This window comes from Oncorhynchus tshawytscha, linkage group LG16 (assembly GCF_018296145.1).
Source record: "Oncorhynchus tshawytscha isolate Ot180627B linkage group LG16, Otsh_v2.0, whole genome shotgun sequence".
Classification (NCBI taxonomy): Eukaryota; Metazoa; Chordata; class Actinopteri; order Salmoniformes; family Salmonidae; genus Oncorhynchus; species Oncorhynchus tshawytscha.
In genome coordinates this window covers 3818470-3837443 of record NC_056444.1, presented here as the reverse complement: position 1 = coordinate 3837443, position 18974 = coordinate 3818470, and the positions used below count along the sequence as shown (strand labels likewise).

The 18974-nt window shown below is 44.9% G+C and overlaps 2 protein-coding genes across 3 annotated transcripts in view; one reads left to right on the top strand and one right to left on the bottom strand.

Moving 5' to 3' along the window:
* LOC112241313 (junctophilin-1) overlaps positions 1-3763 on the bottom strand; it is an 80904-nt gene extending 77141 nt beyond the window's left edge. For both annotated transcript variants that reach the window (XM_042298683.1, XM_042298684.1), the window contains exons 1-2: positions 3613-3763; positions 2948-3449 (exon numbers count right to left, since the gene is read on the bottom strand). In XM_042298683.1, the coding sequence (XP_042154617.1) occupies positions 2948-3326 (379 nt within the window). In that variant the 5' untranslated portion in view covers positions 3327-3449; positions 3613-3763. The remainder of the gene's footprint in view (positions 1-2947; positions 3450-3612) is intronic.
* Positions 3764-5058: 1295 nt separating this feature from the next.
* gdap1 (ganglioside induced differentiation associated protein 1) lies at positions 5059-18670 on the top strand. The gene is made up of 6 exons (XM_042298682.1): positions 5059-5279; positions 13444-13636; positions 15998-16171; positions 16309-16403; positions 16524-16638; positions 17522-18670. Exons 1-6 carry the CDS (start codon positions 5112-5114, stop codon positions 17878-17880), a joined length of 1104 nt encoding a protein of 367 aa, XP_042154616.1. The 5' UTR covers positions 5059-5111; the 3' UTR covers positions 17881-18670.
* Positions 18671-18974: the final 304 nt, after the last annotated feature.

The window sequence follows — 18974 nt, the reverse complement described above, 5'->3', positions numbered from 1 at the left end:
AATGCTAAAGTCTCTCTTCTGAATGACTATACAGGTAATAAATATAGGAAATGAGGGATACGATGTATATTGAAAGCAGGTGCTTCCACACAGGTGAGGTTCCTGAGTTAATTAAGCAATTAACATCCCATAATGGTTAGGATCACGTATAAAACACCCCAGTTAGAAGAAGAGATCTCAGTGACTTTGAAAGAGGGTCTCAAAAAGAGAACATGGGGTTTAAAGGGTGTGTGTGTGTGTGTGTGTGTGTGTGTGTGTGTGTGTGTGTGTCTGTGTCTCTCTCTTTTGACGAACATATCAAGACTGTTTCAGGGACAGTTTTTTTCCATTTACGTAACATTGCAAAAATCCGAAATGTTCTGTCCAAAAATGATGCAGAAAAATGTATCCATGCTTTTGTCACTTCTAGGTTAGACTACTGCTCTACTTTCTGGCTACCTGGATAAAGCACTAAATACAGCTGCTAGAATCTTGACTAGAACCCAAAAATCGGATCATATTACTCCAGTGCTAGCCTCTCTACAATGGCTTCCTGTTAAGGCAAGGGCTGATTTCAAGGTTTTACTGCTAACCTACAAAGCATTACATGGGCTTGCTCCTACCTATCTCTCTGATTTGGTCCTCCCGTACATACCTACACGTACGATACAGTCACAAGACGCAGGCCTCCTAATTGTCCCTAGAATTTCTAAGCAAACAGCTGGAGGCAGGGCTTTCTTCCATAGAGCTCAATTTTTATGGAATGGTCTGCCTACCCATGTGAGAGACGCAGACTCAGTCTCAACCTTTAATTCTTTCCTGAAGACTCATCTCTTCAGTGGGTCATATGATTGAGTGTAGTCTGGCCCAGGAGTGGGAAGGTGAACGGAAAGGCTCTGGAGCAACAAACCACCCTTGCCGTCTCTGCCTGGCCGGTTCCCCTCTTTCCACTGGGATTCTCTGTCTCTAACCCTATTACAGGGGCTGAGTCACTGGCTTACTGGTGCTCTTCCATGCCGTCCCTAGGAGGGGTGCGTCACTTGAGTGGGTTGAGTCACTGATGTGATCTTCCTGTCTGGGTTGGCACCCCCCTTGGGTTGTGCCATGGCGGAGATCTTCGAGGGCTATACTCGGCTTTGTCTCAGGATGGTAAGTAGGTGGTTGAAGATATCCCTCTAGTGGTGTGTGGGGTCTGTGATTTGGCAAAGTGGGTGGGGTTATATCCTGCCTGTTTGGCCCTGTCCGGGGGTATCATCGGATGGGGCCACAGTGTCTCCTGACCCCTCCTGTCTCAGCCTCCAGTACTTATGTTGCAGTAGTTTATGTGTCGGGGGGCTAGGGTCAGTTTGTTATATCTGGAGTACTTCTCCTGTCCTATTCGGTGTCCTGTGTGAATCTAAGTGTGCATTCTCTAATTCTCTCTTTCTTTCTCTCTCTCAGAGGACCTGAGCCCTAGGACTATGCCTCAGGACTACCTGGCATGATGACTCCTTGTTGTCCCCAGTCCACCTGGCCGTGCTGCTGCTCCAGTTTCAGCTGTTCTGCCTGCGGCTATGGAACCCTGACCTGTTCACTGTGATTATTATTATTTGACCACGCTCCTCATTTATGAATATGTGAACATCTTGGTCATGTTCTGTTATAATCTCCACTCGGCACAGCCAGAAGAGGACTGGCCACCCCACATAGCCTGGTTCCTCTCTAGGTTCTGGCCTTTCTAGGGAGTTTTTCCTAGCCACCGTGCTTCTACACCTGCATTGCTTGCTGTTTGGGGTTTTAGGCTGGGTTTCTGTAAAGCACTTTGAGATATCAGCTGATGTACGAAGGGCTATATAAATACATTTGATTTGATTTGTGTCTGTGTTTGTGTCTCAGTCACCAGATCTCAACTCGATTGAACACTTATGGGAGATTCTGGAGAAACGCCTGAGAGCACCCGACATCAACAAAAACACCAAACGATGGAATTTATCGTGGAACAGCCTGGTCTCATAGGCTAGACGTAACATAGTAAAGTAAATCCGGGACACTAATTAGTAAGATATGTTACCTTTGGTATGGTTACATAAGATAGAGGGTTACTGACAACTTAACTTTAGCTAATTAGCAACTACTTGGCATGTTAGCTAACCCTTTCCCTAACCTTAACCCATTAACCTAACTCCTAAACTTAACCCTAACTGCTAGCCTAGCTAACATAAGCCAGTTAGCTAAAGTTAGCCACCTAGCTAGAATTCATAACATATACATTTTGCAAATTCATAACATATTTTAAGTTTTGCAAATTCGTAATATATCGTAGGAAATGGGTGATGGACATCCACAAATGAATATATACCATACAAAACGCAACATATCATACTACATGGAGTTTCTAGGATTTGCTAAGAGAATAAAATAAAATGTTCTGAGATCAGGTTGAATAATGGTGAAGCAATCCGTCCAATAGCGTTCCAGACACTTGTAGAATGTATGCCAAGGCACATTGAAGCTGTTCTGGTTTGCGGCCCAATTCCCTATTAAGACTTTCACATAATAATTGATTTTGTCAGATACCTGTACACCTAGTACAGATAGCCTAGAAATGATGCTTATATTTAAACAAATCAATAAGGATGTTATTCTATCAAAAATAATTATGGGGAACCTATTTATTATAGGACGAAATCAAATATTTTATGGGGCATGCAAGACGAGCATGTTAACATGCACGTAATAGAGCTAAAGTCAAAATCCCCAATCAGTCTAAATGTTAGGAGATATAATAACATCCCTATAATAAACCTGCAATAACCCTACAGTCACATGCCCATTATCTGGCCTCTATGTGTATGAACCTCTTCGCACGCCAAACCACAACAGATCGCCAGGACGGATCCCACTGGTTCGCGGTTTAAAGAGATACACACGCAATTTCCAAAACAACATGTCCATCCTTTATAACAGTAGCCTATAACGGGTATCTTACCACCGTCGCCGTAGGTCTCAATCCCATACCCGTCCTGTAGCCCGTTACTCCACGTCCCGTCGTACCTCGCAGGTGTATTGTGGCTCTGTCGGAGTCCATAGCGACCCTTGAAGCCGTGACTCCACTCACCGCGGTAAATCCACTTCCCTTTGGTTTCTACTCCCAGTCCATGCCGCTTACCCTGGGACCAGTAGCCATGGTACATATTCCCGCTGGGCCAGGTGTACACCCCCACTATCTCAAAGCCATGCGACCAGGAGCCGGCGTACTCGCCCTGGCCTTTTGGCCCGGTACAGATGCCATGTCCATGGGCTTTACCGTCCTCCCACCCTCCGCAGTATGTTCCTCCATCATCGAAGTCGAACCGTCCGCCCGTCATTCAGAACAGCCTCGAAATGGAGCCAGAACTCTACGGTCGTATGCTGACTCAATGGTGTCGTGTTATTATCCCCCCAGAAGGGATCCAGCAGGGAGCGGAGAGGTGGAGAAAACAGAGAGGACTCTGTTTTGCACAAGAAGTAAAAACAAACAGAAACTGTTTATGGTGGGGATCATGGGCAGTGTGTGGTTCCAAGCGATAGACGTGTAAAAGAGAAAAGCATGCGTGAAGTGGCTTTAGTGTGTATGTGGTTAGGGTAGGGTGTGAACGGGGAAGAGTCATTTACCGGAGTCGCACGCGGTATCCGCCGCTGTGTGATAGCTCGTCTCCCCCCTCCACTGATCAGAGGGAGAGAGAGAAGCATCGAGTCTCCAAACAAGAAAGCCACGGGCAATTTGCTACGTCACGCCAGTAGAACCTCCCACCCACTACCCCCAATGCCACCCCCTCAGCTAATTATGAGGGTGTACCCGCTTTAGCCCCCGGTATTATGTGCCGCTGTCCGCAAGTAAATCACTTAGTTCAAATAGCAGAGCAACCGTCAGATAGCCGCTACCGCGTCGATAGAACAGGTGTGTGTTTCCGTAAACAGAATGGCTCTTTTTGAGGTGTGAATGAACAGTGGGTAAAATATAAATGTCCTGTGTGATCCATAAAGATCCGATTAAACCCGTATTCTAATTTCATCATGCGGCCACTGTAAAACTCTGAAATCGCTGATTTCAGGCAAAACACTCAACATGCCATAATGAAAAGAATATGTACACATTGCTGTTGAAGGCTACTTTTTGTGACAGTTGTATTTAAGTAATTTTCTTAAATCTGTCAACTTATATATAATTGTATATATATATAAAAGCTTCTGGTATGTTTTAAATAGGCTATAATAAGGTCAAACTCTAATTCTTAATTCTACACAACTTGATTATTCAATCAGTTCAGACATGATGTAAATATATGAGCTTCAGTCGAAGGGAAACCATTCATTTATCAATACAATACTGACAATATCACAGTATCACAAATCACTTGCATTGGCAATATAAACATATGTTTCCCATGCCAATAAAGCCCCTTGAATTGAATCGAATTTGTTTGAAAAAGGAGTGGATGACAGCGACCTCTGCTGATGACTGGAAGCAATGGTCAACACTACGTAGAGCTGCTGTATGGAACGCAACCTCTCACGAGCGACGATTTATCAAATTACAAAGACCATTTTCTAAAACTAGAAGGATATTTCTTGTTATTATTTTACACACGTTCCAGAAACTTAAATTAATAGCTACTACGTAGGCTAATTTAAATATCGATCTACAACCACTGAGGCTTTTCATAACACACAGACATAGGACTACTCGAAGTTGTGATCTTTCAGAGAGGTACTCACAAACATGGCCATTTCCCATTCATCTCTCATTCATCAGTCCTGATGAAACTAAGAGGGGTGTGATGCTGATGACGCAATAGGTTGGAGGTCTGACCTCGCTCGGATCCGTAACCAATTGGTTGTCACTAGTTACAACAGCCACAAATATCTAAACCCCGCCTACTTCTACAATTTATCTTCTTAAAAATCTGATTTTAAACCTAATCCTAACCTTAAAACGAACCTTACAATCACTGCTATACTTATGCATAACCATAACCTTAAATTAAGTCCAAAAATCACATTTTTGTTTTCAGGCATTTTTATGATAAAGACAACATTGATTTTGTGGCTGTGGTAACTAGTGACAACCGTCCCAAACACAGCAACAACTCAGCGACAGACAAAAAGCTAAAATGGCGGCGGAAAACAGCACCGAATTTCAGGATGATAAAGAAATCCTCATCAACAAGGGTGATGTTCAAAAGGTACAACAAAAGAGCGGAGCTGTCACAGAAAGTACGACTGCCAAACCATCCAAAATGACACTGTATCATTGGACGCAGTCCTTCAGTTCGCAGAAGGTGAGTGTTTCAGGACCATGCCGTAATGGACAGCTCCTCAAGGGTATGCGTGGATTGCGTGACTAGGCAAGGTATTGCGACAGGGCTAATCAAAATAACACTGATATGACAAAATAAATGAAGTTATAGCATCATATACAACAGATGTAGACCTTACAGTGAAATGCTTACTTACAAGCCCATAACCAACAATGCAGTTTTAAGGAAAAATAAAATACAATTATAATAATCATTCATTAAGGAGCAGCAGTAAAATAACAATAGTGAGGCTATATACAGGGTATTACGGTACAGAGTCAATGTGGAGGCTATATACAGGGTATTACGGTACAGAGTCAATATGGAGGCTATATACAGGGGGTACCAGTACAGAGTTAATATGGAGGCTATATACAGGGTATTACGGTACAGAGTCAATGTGGAGGCTATATACAGGGTGTTACGGTACAGAGTCAATGTGGAGACTATATACAGGGTATTACGGTACAGAGTCAATGTGGAGGCTATATACAGGGTGTTACGGTACAGAGTTAATGTGGAGGCTATATACAGGGTGTTACGGTTACAGAGTCAATGTGGAGGCTATATACAGGGTGTTACGGTACAGAGTCAATGTGGAGGCTATATACAGGGTGTTACGGTACAGAGTCAATGTGGAGGCTTTATACAGGGTGTTACGGTACAGAGTTAATGTGGAGGCTATATACAGGGTGTTACGGTACAGAGTCAATGTGGAGGCTATATACAGGGTGTTACGGTACAGAGTCAATGTGGAGGCTATATACAGGGTGTTACGGTACAGAGTCAATGTGGAGGCTTTATACAGGGTGTTACGGTACAGAGTTAATGTGGAGGCTATATACAGGGTGTTACGGTACAGAGTCAATGTGGAGGCTATATACAGGGTGTTACGGTTACAGAGTCAATGTGGAGGCTATATACAGGGTGTTACGGTACAGAGTCAATGTGGAGGCTATATACAGGGTGTTACGGTACAGAGTCAATGTGGAGGCTATATACAGGGTATTACGGTACAGAGTCAATGTGGAGGCTATATACAGGGGGTACCGGTACAGAGTCAATGTGGAGGCTATATACAGGGTGTTACGGTACAGAGTCAATGTGGAGGCTATATACAGGTGGTACCGGTACAGAGTCAATATGGAGGCTATATACAGTCAATGTGGAGGGGGGGCAATGCAAATCGTCTGGGTAGCCATTTGATTAGATGTTAAGGAGTCTTATGGCTTGGGGGTAGAAGCTGTTTAGAAGCCTCTTGGACCTAGACTTGGCGCTCCGGTATCGCTTGCCGTGCTCTAGCAGAGAGAACAGTCTATGACTAGGGTGGCTGGAGTCTTTTACAATTTTTAGGGCCTTCCCCTGACACTGCCTGGTATAGAGTTCCTGCATGGCAGGAAGCTTGGCCCCAGCGATGTACTGGGCCATACACACTACCCTTTGTAGTGCCTTGCGGTTGGAGGCTGAGCAGTTGCCATACTAGGCTGTGATGCAATCAGTCAGGATGCTCTCGATGGTGCAGCTGAATAACCTTTTGAGGATCTGAGGACCCATGCCAAATCTTTTCGGTCTCCAGGGAAATAGGTTTTGTCGTGCCCTCTTCACGATTGTCTTGGTGTGCTTGGACCATGTTAGTTTGTTGGTGATGTGGATTCTAAGGAACTTGAAGATCTCAACCTGCTCCAATACAGCCCCATCGAGGAGAATGGGGGTGTCCTCTGTCCCCCAATTCCTGTAGTCCACAATCATCTCCTTAGTCTTGATCACATTGAGGGAGAGGTTGTTGTACTTGCGCCAAACGGTCAAATCTCTGACCTCCTCCCTATAGGCTGTCTCTTCGTTGTTGATGATCAGGCTTACCACTGTTGTGTCATCAGCAAACTTAATGATGGTGTTGGAGTCATGCCTGGTTGTGCAGTCATGAGTGAACAGGGAGTACAGGAGGGGACTGAGCACGCACCCCTGAGGGGCCCCTGTGTTGAGGATCAACGTGGCGGATGTGTTGTTACCTAGCCTTACCACCTGGAAGGCCAGGATCCAGTTGCAGAGGGAGGTGTTTAGTCCCAGGGTTCTTAGCTTAATGATGAGCTTTTAGGGCACTATGGTGTTGAACACTGAGCTGTAGTCAATGAATAGCATTCTCACATAGGTGTTCCTTTTGTCCAGGTGGGAAAGGGCAGTGTGGAGTGCAATAGAGATTGCATCACCTGTGGATCTTTTGGGGCAGTATGCAAATTGGAGTGGATCTAGGGTTTCTGGGATAATGGTGTTGATGTGAGCCATGACCAGCCTTTCAAAGCATTTCATGGCTACAGACGTGAGTGCTACAGGTCGGTGGTCATTTAGGCAGGTTACCTTTGTGTTCTTGAGCACAGGGAATATGGTGTTCTGCTTGAAACATGTTGGTTTTACAGTCTCAGACAGGGAGAGGTTGAATATGTCACTGAAGACACTTGCCAGTTGGTCAGCACATGCTCGGAGTACACGTCCTGGTAATCTGTCTGGCCCTGTGTTCTTGTGAATGTTGATCTGTTTAAAGGACTTACTCACATTGGCTACAGAGAGGGTGATACAGCCGCCCAAAGCGAGCATACAGCCGCCCAGAACTGCTGATGCTCTCATGCATGGTTCAGTGTTACTTGCCTCAAAGCGAGCATAAAAGTAATTTAGCTTGTCTGGTTGGCCTGTGTCACTGGGCAGCTCGCGGCTGTGCTTTCCAACGTAGTCTATCCATATGCTTTGAAGTCCACAGCCCCATCATAGAGAATTCTTTGATGTCCTACTCCAGGTTCATAATGACATGTCACAAGTGTAAGGGTATTATAGGTGTAGCTGTATTGTAGCTGTATTGTATTTTAGCTGTATTGTATTGGAGCTGTAGCTGTATTGTAGGTGGAGCTGTATTGGAGCTGTAGCTGTATTGTAGGTGGAGCTGTATTGGAGCTGTATTGTAGGTGGAGCTGTATTGGAGCTGTAGCTGTATTGTAGGTGGAGCTGTATTGGAGCTGTATTGTAGGTGGAGCTGTATTATAGGTGGAGCTGTATTGTATTGGAGCTGTAGCTGTATTGCTGGTGGAGCTGTATTGGAGCTGTAGCTGTATTGTAGGTGGAGCTGTATTGGAGCTGTATTGTAGGTGGAGCTGTATTGTATTGTAGCTGTATTGTATTGGAGCTGTATTGTAGGTGGAGCTGTATTGTAGCTGTATTGTAGGTGGAGCTGTATTGCAGGTGGAGCTGTATTGTAGGTGGAGCTGTATTATAGGTGGAGCTGTATTGTATTGTAGCTGTATTGTAGGTGGAGCTGTATTGTAGGTGGAGCTGTATTATAGGTGGAGCTGTATTGTATTGGAGCTGTATTGTAGGTGGAGCTGTATTGCAGGTGGAGCTGTATTGTAGGTGGAGCTGTATTATAGGTGGAGCTGTATTATAGGTGGAGCTGTATTGTATTGTAGCTGTATTGTAGGTGGAGCTGTATTGTATTGTAGCTGTATTGTAGGTGGAGCTGTATTGTAGGTGTAGCTGTATTGTATTGTAGCTGTATTGTAGGTGGAGCTGTATTGTATTGTAGCTGTATTGCAGGTGGAGCTGTATTGTATTGTAGCTGTATTATAGGTGGAGCTGTATTGTATTGTAGCTGTATTGTATTGTAGCTGTATTGTATTGTAGCTGTATTATAGGTGTAGCTGTATTGTATTGTAGCTGTATTGTATTGTAGCTGTATTATAGGTGGAGCTGTATTGTATTGTAGCTGTATTGTATTGTAGCTGTATTATAGGTGGAGCTGTATTGTATTGTAGCTGTGTTGTATTGTAGCTGTATTATAGGTGTAGCTGTATTGTATTGGAGCTGTATTGCAGGTGGAGCTGTATTGTAGCTGTATTATAGGTGGAGCTGTATTGTATTGTAGCTGTATTATAGGTGGAGCTGTATTGTATTGTAGCTGTATTATAGGTGTAGCTGTATTGTATTGTAGCTGTATTATAGGTGGAGCTGTATTATAGGTGGAGCTGTATTGTATTGTAGCTGTATTGTAGGTGGAGCTGTATTATAGGTGGAGCTGTATTGTAGGTGGAGCTGTATTGCAGGTGGAGCTGTATTATAGGTGGAGCTGTATTGTATTGCAGCTGTATTGTATTGTAGCTGTATTGTAGGTGGAGCTGTATTGCAGGTGGAGCTGTATTGTATTGTAGCTGTATTGTATTGTAGCTGTATTGTATTGTAGCTGTATTGTAGCTGTATTGTATTGTAGCTGTATTATAGGTGGAGCTGTATTGTAGGTGGAGCTGTATTGTAGGTGGAGCTGTATTGTAGGTGGAGCTGTATTGCAGGAGGAGCTGTATTGCAGGTGGAGCTGTATTGTAGGTGGAGCTGTATTGCAGGAGGAGCTGTATTGCAGGAGGAGCTGTATTGCAGGTGGAGCTGTATTGTAGGTGGAGCTGTATTGCAGGTGGAGCTGTATTATAGGTGGAGCTGTATTATAGGTGGAGCTGTATTGTAGCTGTATTATAGGTGGAGCTGTATTGTAGGTGGAGCTGTATTATAGGTGGAGCTGTATTGAAGGTGGAGCTGTATTGTATTGGAGCTGTATTGTAGGTGGAGCTGTATTGTAGGTGGAGCTGTATTGAAGGTGGAGCTGTATTGTATTGTAGCTGTATTATAGGTGGAGCTGTATTGAAGGTGGAGCTGTATTGTAGGTGGAGCTGTATTGTATTGTAGCTGTATTGTAGGTGGAGCTGTATTGTATTGTAGCTGTATTGTAGGTGGAGCTGTATTGTATTGGAGCTGTATTGTAGGTGGAGCTGTATTGTATTGTAGCTGTATTGTAGGTGGAGCTGTATTGTATTGTAGCTGTATTGTAGGTGGAGCTGTATTATAGGTGGAGCTGTATTGTATTGTAGCTGTATTGTAGGTGGAGCTGTATTGTATTGTAGCTGTATTGTAGGTGGAGCTGTATTGTAGGTGGAGCTGTATTGTATTGTAGCTGTATTGTAGGTGGAGCTGTATTGTATTGTAGCTGTATTGTAGGTGGAGCTGTATTGTATTGTAGCTGTATTGTAGGTGGAGCTGTATTGTATTGTAGCTGTATTGTAGGTGGAGCTGTATTGTAGGTGGAGCTGTATTATAGGTGGAGCTGTATTGTATTGTAGCTGTATTGTAGGTGGAGCTGTATTGTATTGTAGCTGTATTGTAGGTGGAGCTGTATTGTAGGTGGAGCTGTATTATAGGTGGAGCTGTATTATAGGTGGAGCTGTATTGTATTGTAGCTGTATTGTATTGTAGCTGTATTGTAGGTGTAGCTGTATTGTATTGTAGCTGTATTGTATTGTAGCTGTATTGTAGGTGGAGCTGTATTGCAGGTGGAGCTGTATTGTAGGTGGAGCTGTATTGCAGGTGGAGCTGTATTGCAGGTGGAGCTGTATTGCAGGTGGAGCTGTATTGCAGGTGTAGCTGTATTGTAGGTGGAGCTGTATTATAGGTGGAGCTGTATTGCAGGTGGAGCTGTATTGTAGGTGGAGCTGTATTATAGGTGGAGCTGTATTGTATTGGAGCTGTATTGTAGGTGTAGCTGTATTGTATTGGAGCTGTATTGTATTGGAGCTATATTGTATTGTAGCTGTATTGTAGGTGGAGCTGTATTGCAGATGGAGCTGTATTATAGGTGGAGCTGTATTATAGGTGTAGCTGTATTATAGGTGGAGCTGTATTGTAGGTGGAGCTGTATTGCAGGTGGAGCTGTATTGTATTGTAGCTGTATTGTATTGTAGCTGTATTGTAGGTGGAGCTGTATTGTAGGTGGAGCTGTATTGTAGGTGGAGCTGTATTGTAGGTGGAGATGTATTGTATTGGAGCTGTATTGCAGGTGGAGCTGTATTGTAGGTGGAGCTGTTTTGTAGGTGGAGCTGTATTGTAGGTGGAGCTGTATTATAGGTGGAGCTGTATTGTAGGTGGAGCTGTATTGTAGGTGGAGCTGTTTTGTAGGTGGAGCTGTATTATAAGTGGAGCTGTATTATAGGTGGAGATGTATTGTATTGGAGCTGTATTGTATTGTAGCTGTATTGTAGGTGGAGCTGTATTGCAGGTGGAGCTGTATTATAGGTGGAGCTGTATTGTATTGGAGCTGTATTGTAGGTGGATCCGTATTGCAGGTGGAGCTGTATTGCAGATGGAGCTGTATTATAGGTGGAGCTGTATTATAGGTGTAGCTGTATTATACGTGGAGCTGTATTATAGGTGTAGCTGTATTATAGGTGGAGCTGTATTGTAGGTGGAGCTGTATTGCAGGTGGAGCTGTATTGTATTGTAGCTGTATTGTATTGTAGCTGTATTGTAGGTGGAGCTGTATTGTAGGTGGAGCTGTATTGTAGGTGGAGCTGTATTGTAGGTGGAGCTGTATTGTAGGTGGAGCTGTATTGTATTGGAGCTGTATTGCAGGTGGAGCTGTATTGTAGGTGGAGCTGTTTTGTAGGTGGAGCTGTATTGTAGGTGGAGCTGTATTATAGGTGGAGCTGTATTGTAGGTGGAGCTGTATTGTAGGTGGAGCTGTTTTGTAGGTGGAGCTGTATTATAGGTGGAGCTGTATTGTATTGGAGCTGTATTGTATTGTAGCTGTATTGTAGTTGGAGCTGTATTATAGGTGGAGCTGTATTGTATTGGAGCTGTATTGTAGGTGGAGCCGTATTGCAGGTGGAGCTGTATTGCACATGGAGCTGTATTATAGGTGTAGCTGTATTATAGGTGTAGCTGTATTATAGGTGGAGCTGTATTATAGGTGGAGCTGTATTGTATTGTAGCTGTATTGTAGGTGGAGCTGTATTATAGGTGGAGCTGTATTGTATTGGAGCTGTATTGTAGGTGGAGCCGTATTGCAGATGGAGCTGTATTGCAGATGGAGCTGTATTATAGGTGTAGCTGTATTATAGGTGGAGCTGTATTATAGGTGGAGCTGTATTGTATTGTAGCTGTATTGTAGGTGGAGCTGTATTATAGGTGGAGCTGTATTGTATTGGAGCTGTATTGTAGGTGGAGCCGTATTGCAGGTGGAGCTGTATTGCAGATGGAGCTGTATTATAGGTGGAGCTGTATTATAGGTGTAGCTGTATTATAGGTGGAGCTGTATTATAGGTGGAGCTGTATTGTATTGTAGCTGTATTATAGGTGGAGCTGTATTGTATTGTAGCTGTATTATAGGTGGAGCTGTATTATAGGTGTAGCTGTATTATAGGTGGAGCTGTATTATAGGTGGAGCTGTATTGTATTGTAGCTGTATTATAGGTGGAGCTGTATTGTATTGTAGCTGTATTATAGGTGGAGCTGTATTATAGGTGTAGCTGTATTATAGGTGGAGCTGTATTGTATTGTAGCTGTATTATAGGTGTAGCTGTATTGTAGGTGGAGCTGTATTGTATTGTAGCTGTATTGTAGGTGTAGCTGTATTGTAGGTGGAGCTGTATTGTAGGTGGAGCTGTATTGTAGGTGGAGCTGTATTGTATTGTAGCTGTATTGTAGGTGTAGCTGTATTGTATTGTAGCTGTATTGCAGGTGGAGCTGTATTGTAGGTGGAGCTGTATTATAGGTGGAGCTGTGTTGTAGGGCGTCTGATCATTTTAGAGAAGGTTCTGGTGTATTGCAGGTGTGGCTGGGCCGTAGTTTAAAAATATGTGATGCTGCTGAGTGGATATGTTGCTCATTTGAATTGTGTTGTCCTGTGCTTAGAAATATAATCTCATTCTAGATCTGTCAATCTATGTACATGAGTCTGGCTATAGCAGAGAATGGACTGAGCTGTGCATCTAGATATACCTGTGATGTGACTGTCCTGTCTAGGTCTGTCTAGATGTACCTGTGCTGTGACTGTCCTGTCTAGGTGTTCCTAGATGTACCTGTGCTGTGACTGTCCTGTCTAGGTGTGTCTAGATATACCTGTGCTGTGACTGTCCTGTCTAGGTCTGTCTAGATATACCTGTGCTGTGACTGTCATGTCTAGGTGTTCCTAGATGTACCTGTGCTGTGACTGTCCTGTCTAGGTGTTCCTAGATGTACCTGTGCTGTGACTGTCCTGTCTAGCTGTGTCTAGATGTACCTGTGCTGTGACTGTCCTGTCTAGCTGTGTCTAGATGTATACCTGTGCTGTGACTGTCCTGTCTAGGTGCGTCTGGCCATAGCAGAGAAGGGACTGATCTGTGAGGAGTATGATGTCAGTCTGCCTCTTAGTGAACACAACGAGCCCTGGTTCATGAGACTGAACCCGGCAGGAGAGGTACCAGTCCTCGTCCACAATGACAACGTCATCACAGACCCTGTTCAGATCATGGACTATCTAGACCAGAACTTCAGAGATGGCAAGTAACTGACCCCTGACACCTAACCCTAACGCCTAACCCTAAACCCCTAACCCTTAACCCCTAACCTTCAACCCCTGGGCAACCCATTAGGTGTTCCCCCTAAGACACGTCAACAACCCCCAAAACGTTAATGTATAATCCCTTTAATCCCTGATCAAATTGACACATGGATTTTCAGTGCTCAGTTTTGTTCCCCTTTTTATTGCATCTCTGCCTCAACATCTCTGCCTCCACTCTGAACATCCCTGCCTCCACTCTGAACATCCCTGCCTCCACTCTGAACATCCCTGCCTCCACTCTGAACATCCCTGCCTCCACTCTCAACATCCCTGCCTCCACTCTGAACATCCCTGCCTCCACTGAACATCCCTGCCTCCACTCTGAACATCCCTGCCTCCACTCTGAACATCCCTGCCTCCACTCTGAACATCCCTGCCTCCACTGAACATCCCTGCCTCCACTCTGAACATCCCTGCCTCCACTCTGAACATCCCCGCCTCCACTCTGAACATCCCTGCCTCCACTCTGAACATCCCTGCCTCCACTCTCAACATCCCTGCCTCCACTCTCAACATCCCTGCCTCCACTCTGAACATCTCTGCTTCAACATCCCTGCCTCCACTCTCAACATCCCTGCCTCCACTCTCAACATCCCTGCCTCCACTCTCAACGTCCCTGCCTCCACTCTCAACGTCCCTGCCTCCACTCTCAACGTCCCTGCCTCCACTCTCAACGTCCCTGCCTCCACTCTCAACGTCCCTGCCTCCACTCTCAACGTCCCTGCCTCCACTCTCAACATCCCTGCCTCCACTCTCAACATCCCTGCCTCCACTCTCAACATCCCTGCCTCCACTCTCAACATCCCTGCCTCCACTCTGAACATCCCTGCCTCCACTGAACATCCCTGCCTCCACTCTGAACATCCCTGCCTCCACTCTGAACATCCCCGCCTCCACTCTGAACATCCCTGCCTCCACTCTGAACATCCCTGCCTCCACTCTCAACATCCCTGCCTCCACTCTCAACATCCCTGCCTCCACTCTGAACATCTCTGCTTCAACATCCCTGCCTCCACTCTCAACATCCCTGCCTCCACTCTCAACATCCCTGCCTCCACTCTCAACGTCCCTGCCTCCACTCTCAACGTCCCTGCCTCCACTCTCAACGTCCCTGCCTCCACTCTCAACGTCCCTGCCTCCACTCTCAACGTCCCTGCCTCCACTCTCAACGTCCCTGCCTCCACTCTCAACATCCCTGCCTCCACTCTCAACATCCCTGCCTCCACTCTCAACATCCCTGCCTCCACTCTCAACATCCCTGCCTCCACTCTCAACATCCCTGCCTCCACTCTCAACATCCCTGCCTCCACTCTCAACATCCCTGCCTCCACTTTCAACATCCCTGCCTCCACTCTACCAGCTGTTCATTTTGATCTTTTGTTCTTCCTCATTATTATTGTTATTATTGCTGTTATTGTTATTAGTATTGTTGTTATTATTGTTGTTATTATTATTATTATTGTTGTTGTTATTATTGTTATTATTGTTATTATTATTATTGTTATTATTGTTATTATTATTATTATTGTTGTTATTATTATTATTATTGTTGTTGTTATTATTATTATTGTTATTATTGTTATTATTGTTATTATTATTATTGTTATTGTTATTATTGTTATTGTCATTGTTATTCTTATTATTATTGTTGTTATTATTGTTATTATTATTATCATTATCATTATTAGTGTTATTTTCCTCTTTGCTCATTGTTTTCATTCGTTATTATCAGTTTCATTTTGTTCCCCTGTTGTCTTGGTTGAAATGGATCCATCTCATGTTGTTCAGCCTAGTCTACTGCAGATAAGAGGGGATATTCTGGTAAGCATATGGAGAGGAGAGGAGCGCTTTTATTGATTTGTCTGAAAATTATATCTCAAATACAAGCACATATATGATTGTATTTGACAAACACTTTTCAAATAAATCAAAATGTAGTATTAATTAAACTTGCCCATGTCTAATGGCCTTTTGCAGGTTCACACTTTGAATTAATTGTCTGTCTCTATATTCCGACAAAACAGAAGAATAACCTTTGTCTCATTGTTTCCCAAACCTCTCCTCCAGTACCCTCAGCCAGCCCACTTCATTGATTTATTCCAGAACTAACACATTTAAATGGTCATCAAGCCCTTCATTAGTTGAATCTGCAGTGCTACTGTACTTCTGGGACATATCAACTAACCGGGCCGGCTGTGGGTACTGCTGGAGAGGTTTGGGTAATGCTGCTTCGTTATGGTGATCTTGTTCATGAACCATCTTTGTTTCTCCGTTCTTTGTCCCTTTTGTATGTCTGTAGAGGGAACTGCTAAGCTGATCCCCGAGGAAGGCAGTATGTACTACCACAGAGTCCAGCACTACAGAGAACTACTGGACTCTCTACAGATGGACGCCTATACACACGGCTCTATACTCCACCCAGAGATCACCGTGGACTCACACATCCCAGCCTACGCCACCACACGTATACGAGGTGAGACGCGCATGCATGCACGCACACACACACACACACGCATGCACGCACACATGCACGCACGCACGCACGCACACACTAACTTCCGTGGTATATTGGGGGTATAATAATGACGTGGTTGTCTTTGTGTGTGACAGCACAGATTGGGAACACAGAGTCGGAGCTGAAGAAGCTAGCGGAGGAAAACCCAGAGCTAAAAGATGCCTATATGGCTAAAACGAGGCGTTTAAAGGTACAACGTCATGACTCAAATCCACACGGCTCTTTTACTACTCCTTTTCAACCTGGAACTGTTTACCATCTCTGCATGATGTCATGAAAGCCTAAAAGCCCAGTTTCCCTCCGTTTGTAGCACAAGCTGTTTGACCATGACAACATGAAGTATCTTAAGAAGATTCTGGATGAGTTGGAGAAAGTTCTGGACCAGGTTGAGACAGAGCTACAGAGGAGAGCAGAGGAGACACCAGGTAGGTATTACACTGGGGAAGGTTCTGGACCAGGTGGAGGAGACACCAGGTAGGTATTACACTGGAGAAGGTTCTGGACCAGGTGGAGGAGACACCAGGTAGGCATTACACTGGGGAAGGTTCTGGATCAGGTGGAGGAGACATCAGGTAGGTATTACACTGGAGAAGGTTCTGGACCAGGTTGAGACAGAACTATAGAGGAGACACCAGGTAGGTATTACACTGGAGAAGGTTCTGGACCAGGTGGAGGAGACACCAGGTAGGTATTACACTGGAGAAGGTTCTGGACCAGGTTGAGACAGAACTATAGAGGAGACATCAGGTAGGTATTACACTGGAGAAGGTTCTGGACCAGGTGGAGGAGACACCAGGTAGGTATTACACTGGGGAAGGTTCTGGACCAGGTTGAGGAGACGTCAGGTAGCATACAGGAGAAGGTTCTGGACCAGGTGGAGGAGACATCAGGTAGCATAAAGGAGAAGGTCCTGGACCAGGTGGAGGAGACGTCAGGTAGCATACAGGAGAAGGTTCTGGACCAGGTGGAGGAGACGTCAGGTAGCATACAGGAGAAGGTTCTGGACCAGGTGGAGGAGACGTCAGGTAGCATACAGGAGAAGGTTCTGGACCAGGTGGAGGAGACGTCAGGTAGCATACAGGAGAAGGTTTTGGACCAGGTGGAGGAGACGTCAGGTAGCATACAGGATAAGGTTCTGGACCAGGTGGAGGAGACGTCAGGTAGCATACAGGAGAAGGTTCTGGACCAGGTGGAGGAGACGTCAGGTAGCATACAAGAGAAGAGATGAATACCCCTTTATAATTGACACAGCTGTTTTTAGACAGAAGACACTGTAGAAAATCTTCTTCCTCTTCTTCTTTCCACCAGAGGAGGGCAGTAGTCAGTCGTGGCTGTGTGGAGAGTTCTTCAGCATGGCCGACGTCTCCCTGGCTGTCACCCTGCACCGCCTCAAGTTCCTGGGGCTTTCCCGCCGTTACTGGGGCAACGGGAACCGCGGTAACCTGGAGGCCTACTACGAGCGTGTCCTGGAGCGCCCATCCTTCCGGAGGGTTCTGGGTCACGTAAACAACATCCTGATCTCGGCCGTGCTACCCGCCGCGTTCCGGGTGGCGAAGCAACACGCGCCGGCGTTTGTTGGCACCACGCTGCTCATAGGCATCCTGGGAGGAGCCACGTACCTGGCCTTCCTTTACCTGAAGACCAGGATGTTAATTACCAGGTGGTAGAGGTGAAAGAGAGTGAGAGAGAGAGAGATGCGAAGAGAGTGGCAGGGAGGGAGAGAGAGAGATGGGAAGAGAGTGGCAGAGAGAGGCAGAGAAAGGCAGAGAGTGGCAGAGAGAGAGAGAGAGAGAGAGAGAGAGAGAGAGAGAGAGAGAGAGAGAGAGAGAGAGATGCTTAAACCCAGAATGGGTTGCTTTACTCTGTAACACACAGCTACCATTGCCCATTGCTGTACAGTACATTGTGGTGCAGTGGATTGTCCATAAACCATAGACACAATAGAATATAACTTTATTGAATATAACTTTATTGTTCACATAATGTGGACATTTCTCTTTGCCGTGTTGCTCATTGCATTATTTAATAGGCCAAATATGCTTTTTCAGCCATCTTTAGTTTGTGGTTCCTCCTACCTTCTGACAGCTTGGCTTTGTCAGTTGAGTCTGTGGTTCCTCCTACCTTCTGACAGCTTGGCTTTGTCAGATGAGTCTGTGGTTCCTCCTACCTTCTGACAGCTTGTCAATTATTTGCTTGGTTATACAGTGTATTAACAGTTTATTTACAAAAGGCTTTATCCATACATACATTTTTCACATTTGTGTTTTTTCATCAGAAGTGATTGCTTATGGGTACCTTGATGTGTGTGTAAAATATGACTGTTCTGAGATGTTTCATGCATAGGTTTTAGATGTGTATAAAAATGTGTGTGTGTGTTTTTGCAAAATGCTATATATCCACAATTTGCTGCCGTGTCCTGTCTTGTCCTGATGAAATTAAACAGCTTTTTTCACTTGATTCAGAACTAATATCAACGGTTTACTCTGTCTCTCTCTCTCCCTCTCTGATGAATCCTCTCTCTCTCTCCCTCTCTGATGAATCCTCTCTCTCTCTCCCTCTCTGATGAATCCTCTCTCTCTCTCTCTCTCTGTCTCTCTCTGTCTCCCTCTCTGATGAATCCTCTCTCTCCCCTCTCTGATGAATCCTCTCTCTCTCTCCCTCTCTGATGAATCCTCTCTCTCTCTCTCTCTGTCTCTCTGATGAATCCTCTCTCTCTCTCTCTCTCTCTGTCTCTCTCTGTCTCCCTCTCTGATGAATCCTC